The 13401-nt window shown below is 69.6% G+C and overlaps 2 protein-coding genes across 3 annotated transcripts; one reads left to right on the top strand and one right to left on the bottom strand.

Annotated features, from left to right (window-relative positions):
* Positions 1–997: 997 nt before the first annotated feature.
* NDUFAF8 (NADH:ubiquinone oxidoreductase complex assembly factor 8) lies at positions 998–3233 on the bottom strand. The gene is made up of 3 exons (XM_028521615.2): positions 3073–3233; positions 2851–2961; positions 998–1317 (listed from the first exon to the last, which is right to left on the bottom strand). The coding sequence occupies exons 1-3, from the start codon at positions 3154–3156 to the stop codon at positions 1288–1290; spliced, it is 225 nt and encodes a 74-aa protein (XP_028377416.1). The 5' UTR covers positions 3157–3233; the 3' UTR covers positions 998–1287.
* Positions 3234–3463: 230 nt separating this feature from the next.
* TEPSIN (TEPSIN adaptor related protein complex 4 accessory protein) lies at positions 3464–11727 on the top strand. Of its 2 annotated transcripts, XM_028521636.2 has the most exons (13): positions 3464–3564; positions 5214–5286; positions 5525–5616; positions 5775–5868; positions 7298–7365; positions 7500–7578; positions 7672–7743; positions 8234–8425; positions 8942–9116; positions 9193–9306; positions 9414–9492; positions 9655–9789; positions 10618–11727. In XM_028521636.2, exons 1-13 carry the CDS (start codon positions 3517–3519, stop codon positions 11164–11166), a joined length of 1770 nt encoding a protein of 589 aa, XP_028377437.1. In that variant the 5' UTR covers positions 3464–3516; the 3' UTR covers positions 11167–11727. The 2 variants fall into 2 exon arrangements, with proteins under 2 accessions (XP_028377437.1, XP_035890138.1); XM_036034245.1 differs by lacking the exon at positions 7500–7578 and having other exon boundaries at positions 5214–5616.
* Positions 11728–13401: the final 1674 nt, after the last annotated feature.

Raw genomic sequence — 13401 nt, 5'->3', positions numbered from 1 at the left:
GCACTGCTCACTCGAGGCCCCGAGAGCTGAGGCTGGTGCTGGGGGTGCCCCTGGCCGGTGAGTGGAGCAAGCGCACAGTAGCCCTGGGGGTGGGGCGGCGGCTCCCCTCGTCCCCTGGGTTGGAGTCTGAAAGGGTGGCGGGAGGGGTGCCTGCTGGGGCAGCGCCGGGAGGAGACGGGGGGGGGGGGGGGGTGCGTGCAGTGGAAGCACCAGGAGCTCTCAGACGTTGGCGTGGACCGGGAAGGGGCAGGAGGGGGGTCTGTGCTTCAGGCCGAGTGTGCCTGCTGGGCGTGAGCTGGTGGGTCTGGCCACTGCTCCCTCCCTCCTGACAGGGGCCACACCGCCAGTGTCTGGGTTCCTGCATTCCTGCATTCCAGTGGTGGCTGTGACAGGCGACTGCCCGCACGCCAGGGCCAGCCTGGGCCCTGCGTCTGAGGGACCCTCAGGTCTCGGACCTGGGGGTGTCACTGCTGGGAAAACCACGCTAGTTGCGGAGCCGAGTCTTCAGAGGAAAGGGAAGTGCAGGCCTCAATCCCGGGGCTTAGGGGTGCCAGGGCAGGTGCCGCCCGAGGACAGGGTGACCTCCTGGCCCCAGGAGGGGCTCCTGGAGCAGCGGCATGTGCCCAGCAGGTGGCGCTCAGGAACCGCAGACTGGGCCTGCTGCAGGCCCTGGGGGACCCCCGGCATTCTTCTCAGGCCGGGGGCCCTGGGACCAGACAGGTCAGGGGGGACTTGACCGACTCCCTTGGCGGCTGAGGAAGGGCGGTGGGCGACCCCACGTGGGAGGGGACCTGCAGCCTCACGGCTCTTGCAGCTGCCGGGTTCCTGAGCCAACCCTCCGGGCGCAGCCTTGCTGTTCCCACCTTCTACGGAAGACCCCTTCTTCCCCTCCAGCTCGCGTCCTGCCTCAGGGCTCCAGCGGTGGACCCCTCCCCCTGCGCCAGGGGTCCTCTCCCTCTGGTGTGTCCTGGGGGCCAGGGGTCACACCTCGAGGCTCCGTGAGACTTGGAAGACACTTTATTGGGGAGACGGGAGAGTGAGGGAGGGTCCCCAGGCAGCACGTCCGCAGCTCGCGCCCCGTCAGGCTCTCTGGGGCGAGGCCAGCCCAGCGCACGCCGCGCACAGAACGGGGGCTCCATGTGACCCCCGGGGTCCGCTGCCCAGACCCTCGTGCCTGTGGCGCACCCCACCGGGCATCCTTCCAGCCCTCAGGGCTTCAGGTGTCCGGATGCTTGGCCCCGGGGCCATCAGCACCACGGCCCCCCGGCGCTGAGCCTTCCGTCCGTCCTAACGGCCTCCCTCCAGGGTCTTCTTGGCCTGAAAGACAAAATACTTTGTCTTAATGGGTGGTTCCCACGTTCGATGTGTCTCCAAAGAAAGAACTCTCTCACCCGACGCCCCTTTCAGCAAACACCTTACAGAGAGCCGGGGTGTGGGCCTGGCTGGTGGGAGCCCCCCGCTCCCCGCACCAGGCGCCGTGTGCGCTGTGCAGGGGCCCTTCCCACACGGGACACCGGGGGCAGAGATGCCGGCACCCGTGCCCGGGGACTGGGCTCACAGGGCGTGGCCAGCACGGAGCCCTGCCGGCCTGGGCTGCAGGCAGAACGGGCTCATCTGCGTGCTGCCCACTCAAAGGGCCACTCCTGCCCCCCGCTCTGCAGCGAGGGGCGGCCCCGAGGCAGCACGGGGCTCCGAGGGCAGGGCGCGCCTGCGGGACGTCTGTGTGTGGCAGGAGCAGGGGAGCAGACGGTAAGTCACAGGGGACCAGGCCCTCCTGAGTAACCGCCAAAGGGGCAGAGGAGCACCTCCGTGGAGCGGGGCTGGCTGACCTTCCCCTCACCCCAGGGGCCGCGCACACGGGGAGGCCCGGCCCGGCCCCTGGGAAGGGCTGTAAGTCTCGGAGGCCACCAACAGGCAGGAGCAAGGCTGAGGGACAAGTGGCACTCTGACGGCTGGCCTGCACGGGGATGGGGGTGGCACGGGGAGGCCGGCGCGCCCCGCCCCAACGATCTGAAAACCGCAGGGAGGTGCCCGGGGTTCCCTGAGCCCCGGGGGCGTGAGCGTGTGAACTGTCTGAGATGGACACGCGGGCATCCCGTCCTCTGGGGCATTTGCTCGGGTGGTTCTGGAGGGTCAGGCCCTGGGAACGCTGGTGAGCCAACCTCTGCCATCAGGGCCTGCCCTGGGCCCACCGAGTCCCTCCGCGGGGCTGCCCCGGGCACAGCTCCCCCAACCCCAGCCCCCCACGCCCTTTAGGACACAAACGTGTAAGCGTGACACTAACTCCTCACCTGCCCACAGGGCCTGACGGTTTCCACCAGATCTGATGGGCGGGGGACCGGGAAACGTGGGGGTTCAGAAGCAGAAGAGACTCGCTGTGGGACGCCCGCAGGCAGCCCCCCCCCCCATCCAGAACCAGGAGAAGAACAGACTGTTCCCACTCAGGCCCCTCCACCCGGCCTACGCGGCGGATAGGTTCTCCTTTCAACCCCTGCACAGTGGGGCTGTCGCGCGGGCAGTGGGGTACCTGGCAGCCCAGTAGGTGCTGGGCGCCCCCGCGGCAGAAGCCGCACACAGCGCGCACGCGTGGGTGGCAAGCGCCGCGGTGGCCAAGTCGCAGCGGGCGCTTGCACACGCTCCTCCGCCCGCTTCGCCGCCCTCGCGCAGCGGCCGCAGGTGTGCCCCCACCCGACGGGTTCACAGGCTCCGCGGTCCCGCGGGAGGGTGGGTCGGCGGGAAGCGTCGGAAGCACCAGCAGGCGCCCGACACGAACCCAGGGGAAGGGAAGCGGGGCCGGCGGGTCCCTCGCACGCGGCGAGCCTGCAAGGCGGGGTCGGGGCGTCCACCTACCGCGGCGGCGAAGCAGCTCCTCAGGGCCTCGAACTCCTGCGCGCAGAGATCCTTCCTCAGGCGGCCACCCGGGGCCGTGGACGCCTGCACGCACCTGCCGTAGGCCGCGGCCTGGGGTCGGGGCGGCGCGGAGAGGGTCACCGGGGACCCCCAGCCCCGCCCCTGTCAGTGCCCGGCCACGCGCCCCGCCCGCAGGCCCCGCCCCGCCGGACGGCTTCTTACCTCGGCCCCGCAGGCCGCCAGGCGCTCTGGGAAGGCGCGCAGGCGGCTTCGCACGCGCCCCCACACCGCCCCGTTCCCCGACATGAGGGGCTCTTCCTTGCACCCGTGGGCGCCGCCGCCTTCGGTCTGTCCTCTTCCGACACTGGACGCCTTGATAGGTCGAGTCCTCCGCCCATCACCTCTTATCCGCTTTCTAATTGGCCAGGCTTCAGCCCTTGTCTCCGCCTCTCCGGAACCGCCGTCTGCAAGAGCCCTGCAACTGGCTGGCAGGCTGTCTGTCTTTGACTTGAGACTTCGGATTGGTCCAGGCTCACATTGTTTACCTAAGTCGGCCTCAGGGCCCGCCCCACGCTAGCGATTGGCCAGCGGGGCCAGACCCACGCGGTGATTGGAAGGGCCTGGGGCCTGGCGGAAGCGGGGCGGGGCCGGAAGGTGACCGGCATCATGGCGGCCACGCCGCTGCTGCGGGACCGTCTGAACTTCCTGCACCGGGTGAGTGCGGGCGCCCAACCTCGCTGCGCGCCGCCTCCCCCGGCTCGCCCCGCGCCTCAGCCGTCCGGCACCCGATCCCTGCTCGGCCCGGCCGGGGTCACCGCGCTCCGGTCCTCCCGGACTCCGTGTCCCCCTCTGACCCCCTGTGACCCTCCCAGCTTCTCCTCCTTCGCTCCGTGCCGAGGCTGGGGGACCCCACCCAGTGTACGCGGCGGGGGCGGGTCTGGACAACGCTGGGTTGGGTCCACCGGGGTCACTCAGGTCCCCGAGCGTAACCAGAGCAGGAAAGAGCTGGGGGCGCTGATTTCTCCTTTCTCCCTCGGCTTGAAGCAGCTTTGCAGAAAAAGAGCCGTAGCGAACGCTGTGCAGCATGAACACAGCCGGGCACCGGTCTGGGAAGCCAGGGACGCAGTTGCAGCCCTGGGGACGCCCCGAGCTCCCTCCCGATCCGTGCCCAGCACTGGGCTTCTAAGGGTGGGGCCCCCTGAAACAGGGTGAGGGGCTGGGCCTGCGAGTGCCACCAGGCGGGCTGTGTCCGCCAGCTGCCCGGCACCCACCTCAGGGTCCTCCCGCCCCCAGGGACTGCCTTCTCGGTGGTTCCCTGTCGAAGAGCAGAGCGGTCTCCAGAGTTGTGGGAGGTCCGTGTTGGCCGTTGGGAGCCCTTTCCAGTGAATGCCCCAAGAGAGGAGGGTGGGCCTGTGGCCAGGTGTGTTGGCCAGAGTGAACATCCGTCCTCCTGGAGCCAGGAGCTCCCTCCGGGGCGTTTCAGGGGGTCGGGACTTCCCCACCTGCTAGAAGTCCTGCTGGTTCTCAGCGCCAAGGGTCCCGCACCTGCCGCGGGTTCTAGGGCTCCACAGATGCCAGCTCCCTGTGGGTCCCGGGTGTCGGGTGGGGTCCGTGGTATGTGCACACGGCCTTGTGTGACAGTTGGGCTCGTGGGACGCCCCGCCGCTGCCATTCAAGCTGCAGGCCGGGGCCCACCTCGTTCTGAGTGTCCCTAAGGTCTTGTGCCCCGTCTCCCCCCGAGGCTCACCCCGGAACTCAGGTTCTAGTTTCGCACTCGGGGTGACGAGCCAGCGGGTGACGTGAGGGCGTCTGCGCCGTGCTCACGAACAGGCACAGACGGGCACCGTTGTTCCCCGGGTGGCTTGTGGCTGTGGGTCTGTTCCCACCAGTCGGCTGGGGGTGGGGGCAGGCCTAGGGCTTCCGTCACGGTGCCCGCCGGTGCTCCAGACAGCTGGGCCCTTCCCGGCCCCCTGGGCGGAAAAGGGCCCGTGCCCTGCTTTTTTGTTATGGCCAGCCGACAGGCAGGTGTAGTACCGGTGCCTCGAAGTTGTCTTGTCTGCCTGTCAGCACAGAGGCCAGGGGGGCCTCGTCGCGTCCCAGCCGAAGCAGGGTGGCTGGTCACCGTGGCCTCCCAGAAGGGAGGCTCCTGCTGGCCCCCCGTAGCTGGCGGGGCCGTTGCGGTCCTCCCCAGCTGCCCTGACCAGGCGGTGCGCCGACCGCGAGATGCGTGGAGACCAGAGCCCCCAGGAGCCCCGAGAGCGAGGGCTCCGACAGCCCCTTGGGGACAGCCGGCCCCTTTGGTGGCCGCGGGCTCACCCCTGGGCACGGGGCCACTCACGGGCAGGGCTCTCGCTGCCTTCCAGCTCCCGGTCCTCCTGAAGGGGACCTCGGACGACGACGCGCCATGCCCAGGCTACCTGTTCGAGGAGATCGCCAGTATCCTTCCCGTGTACCCACGCAGGCCCTGGGCCCCGATGCTGGGGACCCGTGGCTCTTTGCGGGGGTACCCCGGTGTGGGCGGGTCTGAGGGCCACATGCCTGATGACGTGGGGCCCAGGGCGCCGCGGAAGCCCAGGCTCCCGAAACCACGGCCTGGGCTGGGAGGGCTCCCCGAGGGGGTCGGTGAGGGGAGGCCCCGGCCAGCCGCTCCTTCCCTAACCCGAGCGCCTCCCAGAAATCTCCCACGAGTCCCCGGGCAGCAGCCAGTGCCTGCTGGAGTACCTCCTGAGCCGTCTGCACGGCGGCTCTGGGCGCGTGAAGCTGAAGGTGAGGCTGGGAGCCGCCCCTGAGGACCCCCACCCCACCCCACCCTAGGGTCCGTCGGGGCCTGAGTGCACGCCCGTGGGTGGTGAGGCGGGAGTGGAGGGAGGCGGCCGGGGCACCCTCTGGGCCTGGCGCTGCCCACGTGCCTGCCCCCCGCCCAGGTGCTGAAGATCTTGCTGCACCTGTGCGGTCATGGCTCCCCCTCCTTCCTGCTCACCCTGAAGCGCAACCCCGCCTACATCCAGGAGGCCTCAGGTGCGGCCCGAAGCGGCGGGCGGTCCTTGGGGGGGGGGGGGCGCCGGAGCAGGTTTCAGCCGAGTCCCCCAGTCCCAGCTTGGCCCCCGCCCCCGGGACCACCCTCGTCCAGCGTCCCCAAGCTGCGTCCCTGTTCTGAGTCCCCCAGGGCCTCCCACAGCCTCCGTGCTTGCCGTGCTGCCACTGACTGCGTCGGCCTGGGTCCTGCGGGGCCCGTGCAGGCCGACCCGCCTGCCCGCCTGTCCCAGGGCCCGGCCCACGCACAGTGGGTGCTCGGTGAGCACGCAGCCATGCCCTGCCAGGGCCGGCTCCCCGAGGGGCAGCTCCCGGGGCCTGAGATGGGGATGCAGAAAGCCTTTGCTCTCAGAAGGGCCGAGGGAGGGGGGCCCTCGGCCGAGAGGGCAGCTCAGCGGGGCTGCCCTCAGCCCCGCCCACCCCGCTTCTCGGAGGCCGGCAGCCGACCGTGCTGGGTCTCTGTTGGCACCCAGAGTCCGCCAGCTGGCCCCCGTGGCCCCCGTGTGGTGCACACAGCTGCCAGGGCGATGGCGCCCTGGGGTGGGTGTGGGCCTGTCCCTGCTGTCGGGGGTGGGAGGGACATGCTGAGCAGACGGCTGTGCCCCCGCCTGGGAGAGGCCGAGAGTCTGGCCCCCAGCGCCGGCCCCTGCAGCTCACGTCCTGGGCCCCGAGGGGAAGGTGGGAGCCGCACGGGGCAGCAGGGAGGGCTCGCCGTCCACTCGCTGCTCAGCTGCTGGCGGCAGCCTCGGCGGGACACGGGGGCCGCCGTCTGCAGACAGAGCGGCTGCCCGGGTGGGGCTGGCACCCGAGGGCGGGGAGTGAGGGGCGCTGGCGAGGAGGAGATGGGTGCCCACGCTCCCACACACCCTGAGTCTGCGGGGTGGGGGGGGGGGGCCGCTGAGTGAGGCGCCTGCAGTGCCCTGGGGAGCAGCTGGCCCCCCCAGCTGGGGCAGGGCCCCAGGGGCCTCCCAGCCCGAGACGAGGACCATGCGGTTATTGGGCTGTATCCTCAAGTCCTCGGGGACTTCTGGAGGGGTTTGAGGTGGACAAGACCCCATTCCTGTGTCCTCTGGACGGAATAGGTCAAAAGGGCAGTTAGGTGGCAGATGGCAGTGGGGTGGGGAGTTGCCATGGTGACGTTCTGGAGGTCTGGCTGCTGCAGGCGTGGGCGGGGGGTGCTGCAGGAGGCGGGGTCTGGGGCTTCCCGGGCTTTGTCCCAGGAGCAGAGGCGCTCTGGGACTCAGGGCCTCCCCAGGCCTGGGGGAGGCGGCCGGGACTTGGACCAGGAGGGGGCGTTGCCCAGGGGACTCGAGGCTGTGCCTGTGTTTCTGCAGGGGCGCCCCAGCGGGGGTGTCGGGGTGGAGGGGACGGGACTGGGGAGTGACCCAGCCCCCGCCTGCCCGCCCACCTGCAGTGTTCACGGGGCCCCCGGACCCACTCCACGGGAACAGCTTGTACCAGAAGGTGCGGGCGGCCGCCCAGGTGAGCCCGGGGTCCCAGCCGCGCTCCTGCTGTGGGACCACAGCCCGTGTGTGGCCCCCGGGGTGGGGCGGGGCGGGGCGGGAAGGGGCGCAGCCGGGCCTGCGGCCTCACTGAACGCACCCCCTCCCGTCTAGGACCTGGGGAGCGCCTTGTTCTCGGACAGCCCGGCCCCCGCTCCTGCCCCCCAGGCCCCCAGGGCCCTGCCTCCCGCAGGTAGGCAGCCTGGTCCAGCCCGCACAGGGTCCCCGGGGCGGGGGCCGGCTCCCCCCGCCCTGGGGCGGCAGGGTGACCCTGTCTCCCCTGCAGGCATGGGCGCCCAGTCCAGGCCCCTGAGCGCCCTCCAGGGCTTCGGCTACAGCCAGGACCAGGGCCGCGCCGGTGAGTGCCGAGTGGGCTCCGGGCAGGGCGGGGAGGGCGGCGGCTGGGACAGAGGTGCCCGAGGGCAGGCCAGGCGGGTGGTGACCCTCGGATGCAGCCCGCCAGGCTGCTGGGAGCGCATAGGGGGCCGCCGCCGGAACCCTGCCTGCCGGAGTGGCTCTGCCTCGAGGGCGGCGCCGTCCTCCCACTCAGGGCACTCCCGGAGGGGGGCCCGGCCTGGCCCGGCCGCGAGCTGCCCCCGAGTGGCCACCGAGGGGGAGTCCTCAGGGGGTCCCTCTGTCCCAGGTGGACCGGGCTCGGCCGTGGGCTCCGTCGGGCCTGCAGGTAGCTCGAGGGGAGCTCGTGGGAAGCTTCCCGCCAGGAGGCCTCTGCTCTGCTGCGACAGCGGGTACCCCGGGCCCTGAGCAGGGAGCGGCCGTGGCCCCAGGTCCTGGGGGGATGCGGGGGGACAAGCCTGGGGCCGGGCCATCTCCCTGTCCCTCTGGCACAGGCTCTGCCGGAGAAGCCTTCCTCTCCACCATCCAGAAGGCCGCAGAGGTGGTGGCCAGCGCTGTGCGCCCCGGGCCCGAGGGCCCCGGCACCCAGGGGCCCCCGCCGCGGGGTGACGCCTACCAGCCTGCTGTGCCGCCTTCCGCCAGCCACGGCCAGCTCACTCCCGGGAATGCGCTCCCGGGGGCCCGAGGTATCGGGGGGCCCCTTTCTTGGGGGGCTGGCTTTCCCTCCCAGGGGCTCCTTCCTGCCCTTGGCTGGGGCTGGTGGAGCTCGGGACAAGGCCCTTCCACCAGTAGGGACCCAGGTTCCAGCTCGGGGCGGTGGGGGGGTGGGGGGCAAGAGGGCAGCCCACCCTCCGTGCCCCGCACCGCCGGGTGGCCTCGGGGGCGGCCTCATGCAGACCGGTGCTGCCCCTGGGCCCGGCATTGTGTCCGGACTTGCTGCCAGCTGCGCCGCGTGAGCGGCCCGGGGTGGGGGGGTGGGCACCCCTGCGGTCCCCGCTCCTCAGAGGCCGGCGGGCAGCTCCACCCTGACCCCCGAGTGGGGCCGCGCCCGCCCTGCCCTGGCTCCTCGTCCCGTTTCCGGAGCCGGAGCCCAGGCGGCTGCCCTGGTTCTTCCTGGGTCCCGCAGCCCAGGGGTCCCCAGGAGATGGGCACCAGGCCAGTCCGAGGCCCCTGGGTCTCACCTGCAGTCACGTGCCTTCCAGCTGTGAGGCACCGGCCTGGACAGGCCGGCGGGGGCTGGGACGAGCAGGGCGGCGGCCCCGGCTCTCAGAGCTCCTCCCAGGAGAGCGGCCGGAGCAAGGCCTCGGACTCGGGCAGTCGGTCGGGCAGCGACAGCCCCTCGGGGGCCAGCCGGGCGCCCAGCGACCTGGCCGAGAGGTGAGCGAGCACTCCTCCTGGGCGCAGTCTGGAAGGGAGGGCCCTCCGCCTGCCCTGACCCGCTGTGCCCCGACAGGGTCGAGGCCGCGGCCCTGAGTGACTGCCAACAGGAGCTGAGGCTGGTCCAGACGGTGACGCAGGGGCCACGCGACTTCCTGAGCCAGGAGGAGGCGCAGCACTTCGTCAAAGAGTGAGCCCCGACCGGCACCCCGCCCCCACCCGCCGCTGCCCTGCGCCCCCGGCCCACCGAGGGCGGGGCCCCGCTGCCCGCCCTGCCCAGGTGCCCCCTTCCCGCAGGTGTGGGCTGCTCAACTGCGAGGCCGTGTTGGAGCTGCTGACCCGCCGCCTGGCCGGGACCAGTGAGCACGTGCAGATGGTGAGGGTGCCCGGAGCGCGGCGGCCTCGGTGACCTCCTGCCGGGGCTCCCCGGGGGACGGGTGGGAGGGGGTGAGCCCAGGGGACACCGGGGGGGGGGGGGGGGGGGGGGCTCCGGCCTTCTGGGGCGGAGCCTGCTGACCCCGCCCCCGTTGGCCCGCAGAGAGCCCTGAGCGCCATCGCCTCGCTGGGGCGCACGGACCTGCTGCCCCAGGAGCACATCCTGCTCCTCGCCCGGCCACGCCTGCAGGAGCTCAGCTCAGGCTGCCCTGGGCCCGTGACCAACAAGGCCGTCAAGGTGGGCAGCAGCCGGGGCCCAGAGGAGCAGGGCGGGGCACCCCGTCCCTCCCGTCTCCTCCAGACAGGCTCCCCTCGCCTCTGTCCTTCCGTAACGCCCGGACGGCTCTGCCCTCGGGGCCCGCCCTGCTGCCTAGCAGCCGTGCCCTGCGGACCACTTCCCCTCCCACAGGCTTCCGCTCACACTCAGCTTCCTGCAGGAAGCCCTCCTTGACTGCTTGGGTGGCTTTCCTGCTCTTTCCCGCCCTGTGTCACGCATGGCTCCCGGGGCTGTGCGCGGCTCCCAGACCCGCAGCTCCTTGAGGGCAGGAGCTGTCCCCCCCGCCTGGGGCCCCCTCCGTGCTTGTGCCCGGGCTGTGCGGAGGCCGCCTGGACTCTCTCCCCACAGCGGGGCCCCACGCCACCATTGCCCGTTGGCGTCCCTCAGCCTCTGCCCCTTTCCTGTGCGGTCACTGAAAGTGCGGACCCTCAGTCGCTGGTCCCTGAGTCACCCTTCGTCGGGGCGCCGGGGCAGCAGTGTGGCCGCGCACAGGAGCATGCGTCGCCGTGGGCCTTCCGTGGGTCTCCCTGAAGGGCGAGGGAGTGGGCACGCTTGCCCCCTCGGGGCCGCCTCTCCTGCGGGGCGCCTCGTGCAGCAGGGTCGGCGGCAGCAGGAGACCGGTCGCTGGCAGCGGGTGGGGAGGGAGGCGGGTCGCCGGCGTCCGTCGGCACACACCGTGTGGCCTGGCGTCTGAGCCGCTCGGGGCCCCTTGGTGGGCCATGGCCCTGAGGAGCAGGGCCCTGGACCCCCTGCGCCTCACCAGGCCCCTCTTCTCCCGCCCCCGGCCAGATCCTGAGGCATCTGGAAGCCTCTTGCCGCCAGCACCGCCCTGCGCAGAGGCCCCTGCTGGAGCCCGGCCCCGCCGCCGCCTGTGTGGGCCCGTCAGACCTGCTGGCTGACACCGTGCCTTTCTCCGGGGGCCAGGCGTTCCTCCAGCCTCTGACGTCAGCCCTGCTGTCCCCCAAGGGCCCTACAGCCCCTCCTCTCCTGGCCGAGTGCCCCCTCCCCGCCCTCGGGGACACCCTGGAGGTCGAGACCAGACTGGCAGGTTCCGAACCCCAGGGGGCCGGGTCTGAGCGGGGCCCAGCAGGCGCGGACACCCCGCACGGAGCACCGGAGCTCGGCCCGGGCCCCGGCGGTGGCCTGTGGAGCCCCGTGGCCAGGGACAGCCCCGGCTCCTTGTTTGCTGGCATGGAGCTGGTGGCCCGCCCCTGCCTGGCGGAGGCAGGGCCCGCCGAGGAGGAGCCCGCCTGCGCCCCGTGGACGTTGGCACCGAGGGCGGCAGCCCAGGAGCAGCCCGGCTCAGAGCCGTCGGCGTTTGCATTCTTAAACTCGTGAGCGCGCGGGCCCGGCGTCCCTGTCCTGCGACTGCCGGGACCCCCGATCCCACTCTGTCTCACAGAGCGGGGTGTGCTCAGGCCCGGGTGTCTGGGGTCGGCCTCTTCCCCCCTCTCTCCAAGGCCTGGGTGCAGGGAGCCGCCCGGCCCGGGGAGCTCCGCGTGGACGCGCTATCCTGGAACGCAAGCAGGAGCCCACGGACTGGCCTGAGCCGTGACGGCCCCTCGGGGGGGTGGTGGCCGGGGGGCGGCTGCCAGGGAGGGCAGGACGCACCGGGCATGGCCGGTTCTGGGCGGAATCGGGAGTTCGGCTCTGGTTCGGACAGGCGGCCGGCGCGCCCTGGGCTGCTGGGTTTCCAGCCTCGCGGCGTTCTGGTCTGACCACACCAGCGCACGGCCCGTGTGGCCCCATCTGCAAACACTGTCAGGCTCCTCAGAGGGGCAGAGGGCACCCCGTGGCCTCTCTGGGGGGACAGGACAGGAGGGGAGGCCCGGCGATGGAGCTCTGACTGAGCCGCCCGGAGCCCACAGGGCAGAATGGCCCTAGCTCCTCTAACCCCGGGGGACGTACCGGAGGGGAGGGGGCGGCCTGTCTGCACATGAGGCTCAGGTTGGCACTAGCCTTGCAGCTGCTGTCTGGGTTCGGACCCAGAGGGGAAGGCCCTAGGGCTACCTCAGTCTCCCCCCACCCCCCATTCCCCCAGGGGCTGGCTGTTTGGCCTTGGCAGTGGGCAGGCAGCAAGCCCTTGGGGCCTCTGGAGGAAACCCCAGCCTGCCTTGCCCTGGGGAGCAGGGAAACCAGGGGTTTTGTGGGGATTTGGGGTCACTGCCTGGATCTTGGGTTTTGAGCTCAGAACCTCTCTCTGCAGAGTGGCCCTCGGCCAGTCCCTGGGGTGACCCACAGCAGCTCCCTCCGTGGGGACTGGCCGTGTGCAGCAGGCTGTGCGGGGCACCCTCGGAGCCAGGCCCCTCCCTCTCCCTGAATAAACCCCGTCGTCTCCCAGACCCGCTCCTGGTGCGTGTGTTGGTGTCACGGTGGAAGGGGCACACTCACTCAGGGCGTCTGTTCTCGAATCGGGGACAGGCACCCTTCGCCCTGCAGCGTTTGGGAGCCGCCCCCAGTAGAACCCTCTGGTTCTGTGATTTTCTTAATTGCAGTGTTTTTAACAAATTCCATTTCTCGAGTAGATACAGACTCTTTGGGTTACACGCTTTGTGAATTTCAGTTAACTCGTGTCTTTTAAGAAATCAGTCCGTATTATAACAGTTGTCAAATTGTCCTTTTAATTTCTGTAGGATCTGTAGTTTCTGATATTAACAGTTTTTTCCTCTCTTTTTTGGTTAGTCTGATGAGAAGTTTATTAACATCACCGATCTTTTCAAAGAACCAACTTCTGGTTTTATTTTTCTACAGCTTTTCTGTTTTCTGCGTCACTGGTTTCTGCTCTTACCTTCTGCGTGGCATTCAATTCTCCTTTAGGGTAGGAGCTCAGGTGGTTATTGGAGGCATTTATTCTTTTCTAACATGAGTGCATGAAAGTTCTAGCTTTTCCTCCGTGCCGCTGTGGCTGCCTCCCATGAGCTCTGATTTATTTTTATTCAGTTCAAAATACTTTGGATAATTTTCTTAGTAACTTACTTTTTGTTCAGGGTTATTTAAAGGTAGGTTTTTTCTTGTTATTACCTACTGTAATTGGTACAGGGAGATGACATTTTGTATGACTTAAACTTCGTTGTTAAAAACGTCAAACTTGTGTTAGAGTTTGTCTCACGGCCTAGACTATGGTCTGTCTGCGGACTATAATGCCCTTTGCGAACCCGGATGGAAAAACCCCGGACGAAGTGTTAGCGGACCGAACCCAGCAATGCATAACAAGGGTGTGAGAGGGTGCGACATCCCGGTACGTGGGGTCCATCCCGCGTGTGCAAGGCTGGCTTAACATCAGAAATCAGTGTGATTCACCGTCCTAACACACTAATGAAGAAAAACGCGCAGAAAAAGTCGAAGGGACAAAATTTCACATTTACTTATGAAAAAAGTCTCAGCACACTGGAAATATAGGCATTTCCGGGGTTGCGTGGGAGCCAGGGTCGCCTGGGAGCCCGCGGACGACGCGGTAGCCCGGGGCGCCTGGGGAAGGGGGCTGGAACCGCGCAGCCTCCGCGCCCCCACGCCCCGCCCCTCTCCCTCACGTCCCCCTTGGGCTCCGCCCTCTCCGGCCACGTCCAATCCGTA

Source organism: Phyllostomus discolor, chromosome 8, assembly GCF_004126475.2.
Source record: "Phyllostomus discolor isolate MPI-MPIP mPhyDis1 chromosome 8, mPhyDis1.pri.v3, whole genome shotgun sequence".
Taxonomy (NCBI): Eukaryota; Metazoa; Chordata; class Mammalia; order Chiroptera; family Phyllostomidae; genus Phyllostomus; species Phyllostomus discolor.
Note: the sequence above shows the minus strand (reverse complement) of the source record. Positions and strands in the feature narration are given on the sequence as shown.

Coding starts and splice junctions, on each gene's coding strand:
- NDUFAF8 (XM_028521615.2), bottom strand. CDS start 3,156: ATGTCGGGGAACGGGGCGGTGTGGGGGCGCGTGCGAAGCCGCCTGCGC. Junction 2,962..3,072: donor TGGCGGCCTGCGGGGCCGAG/GTAAGAAGCCGT, acceptor CCCCGACCCCAG/GCCGCGGCCTACGGCAGGTG. Junction 1,318..2,850: donor GGAGCTGCTTCGCCGCCGCG/GTAGGTGGACGC, acceptor TTTGTCTTTCAG/GCCAAGAAGACCCTGGAGGG.
- TEPSIN (XM_036034245.1), top strand. CDS start 3,517: ATGGCGGCCACGCCGCTGCTGCGGGACCGTCTGAACTTCCTGCACCGG. Junction 3,565..5,213: donor GTCTGAACTTCCTGCACCGG/GTGAGTGCGGGC, acceptor GCTGCCTTCCAG/CTCCCGGTCCTCCTGAAGGG. Junction 7,744..8,233: donor CCAGGACCAGGGCCGCGCCG/GTGAGTGCCGAG, acceptor CCTCTGGCACAG/GCTCTGCCGGAGAAGCCTTC.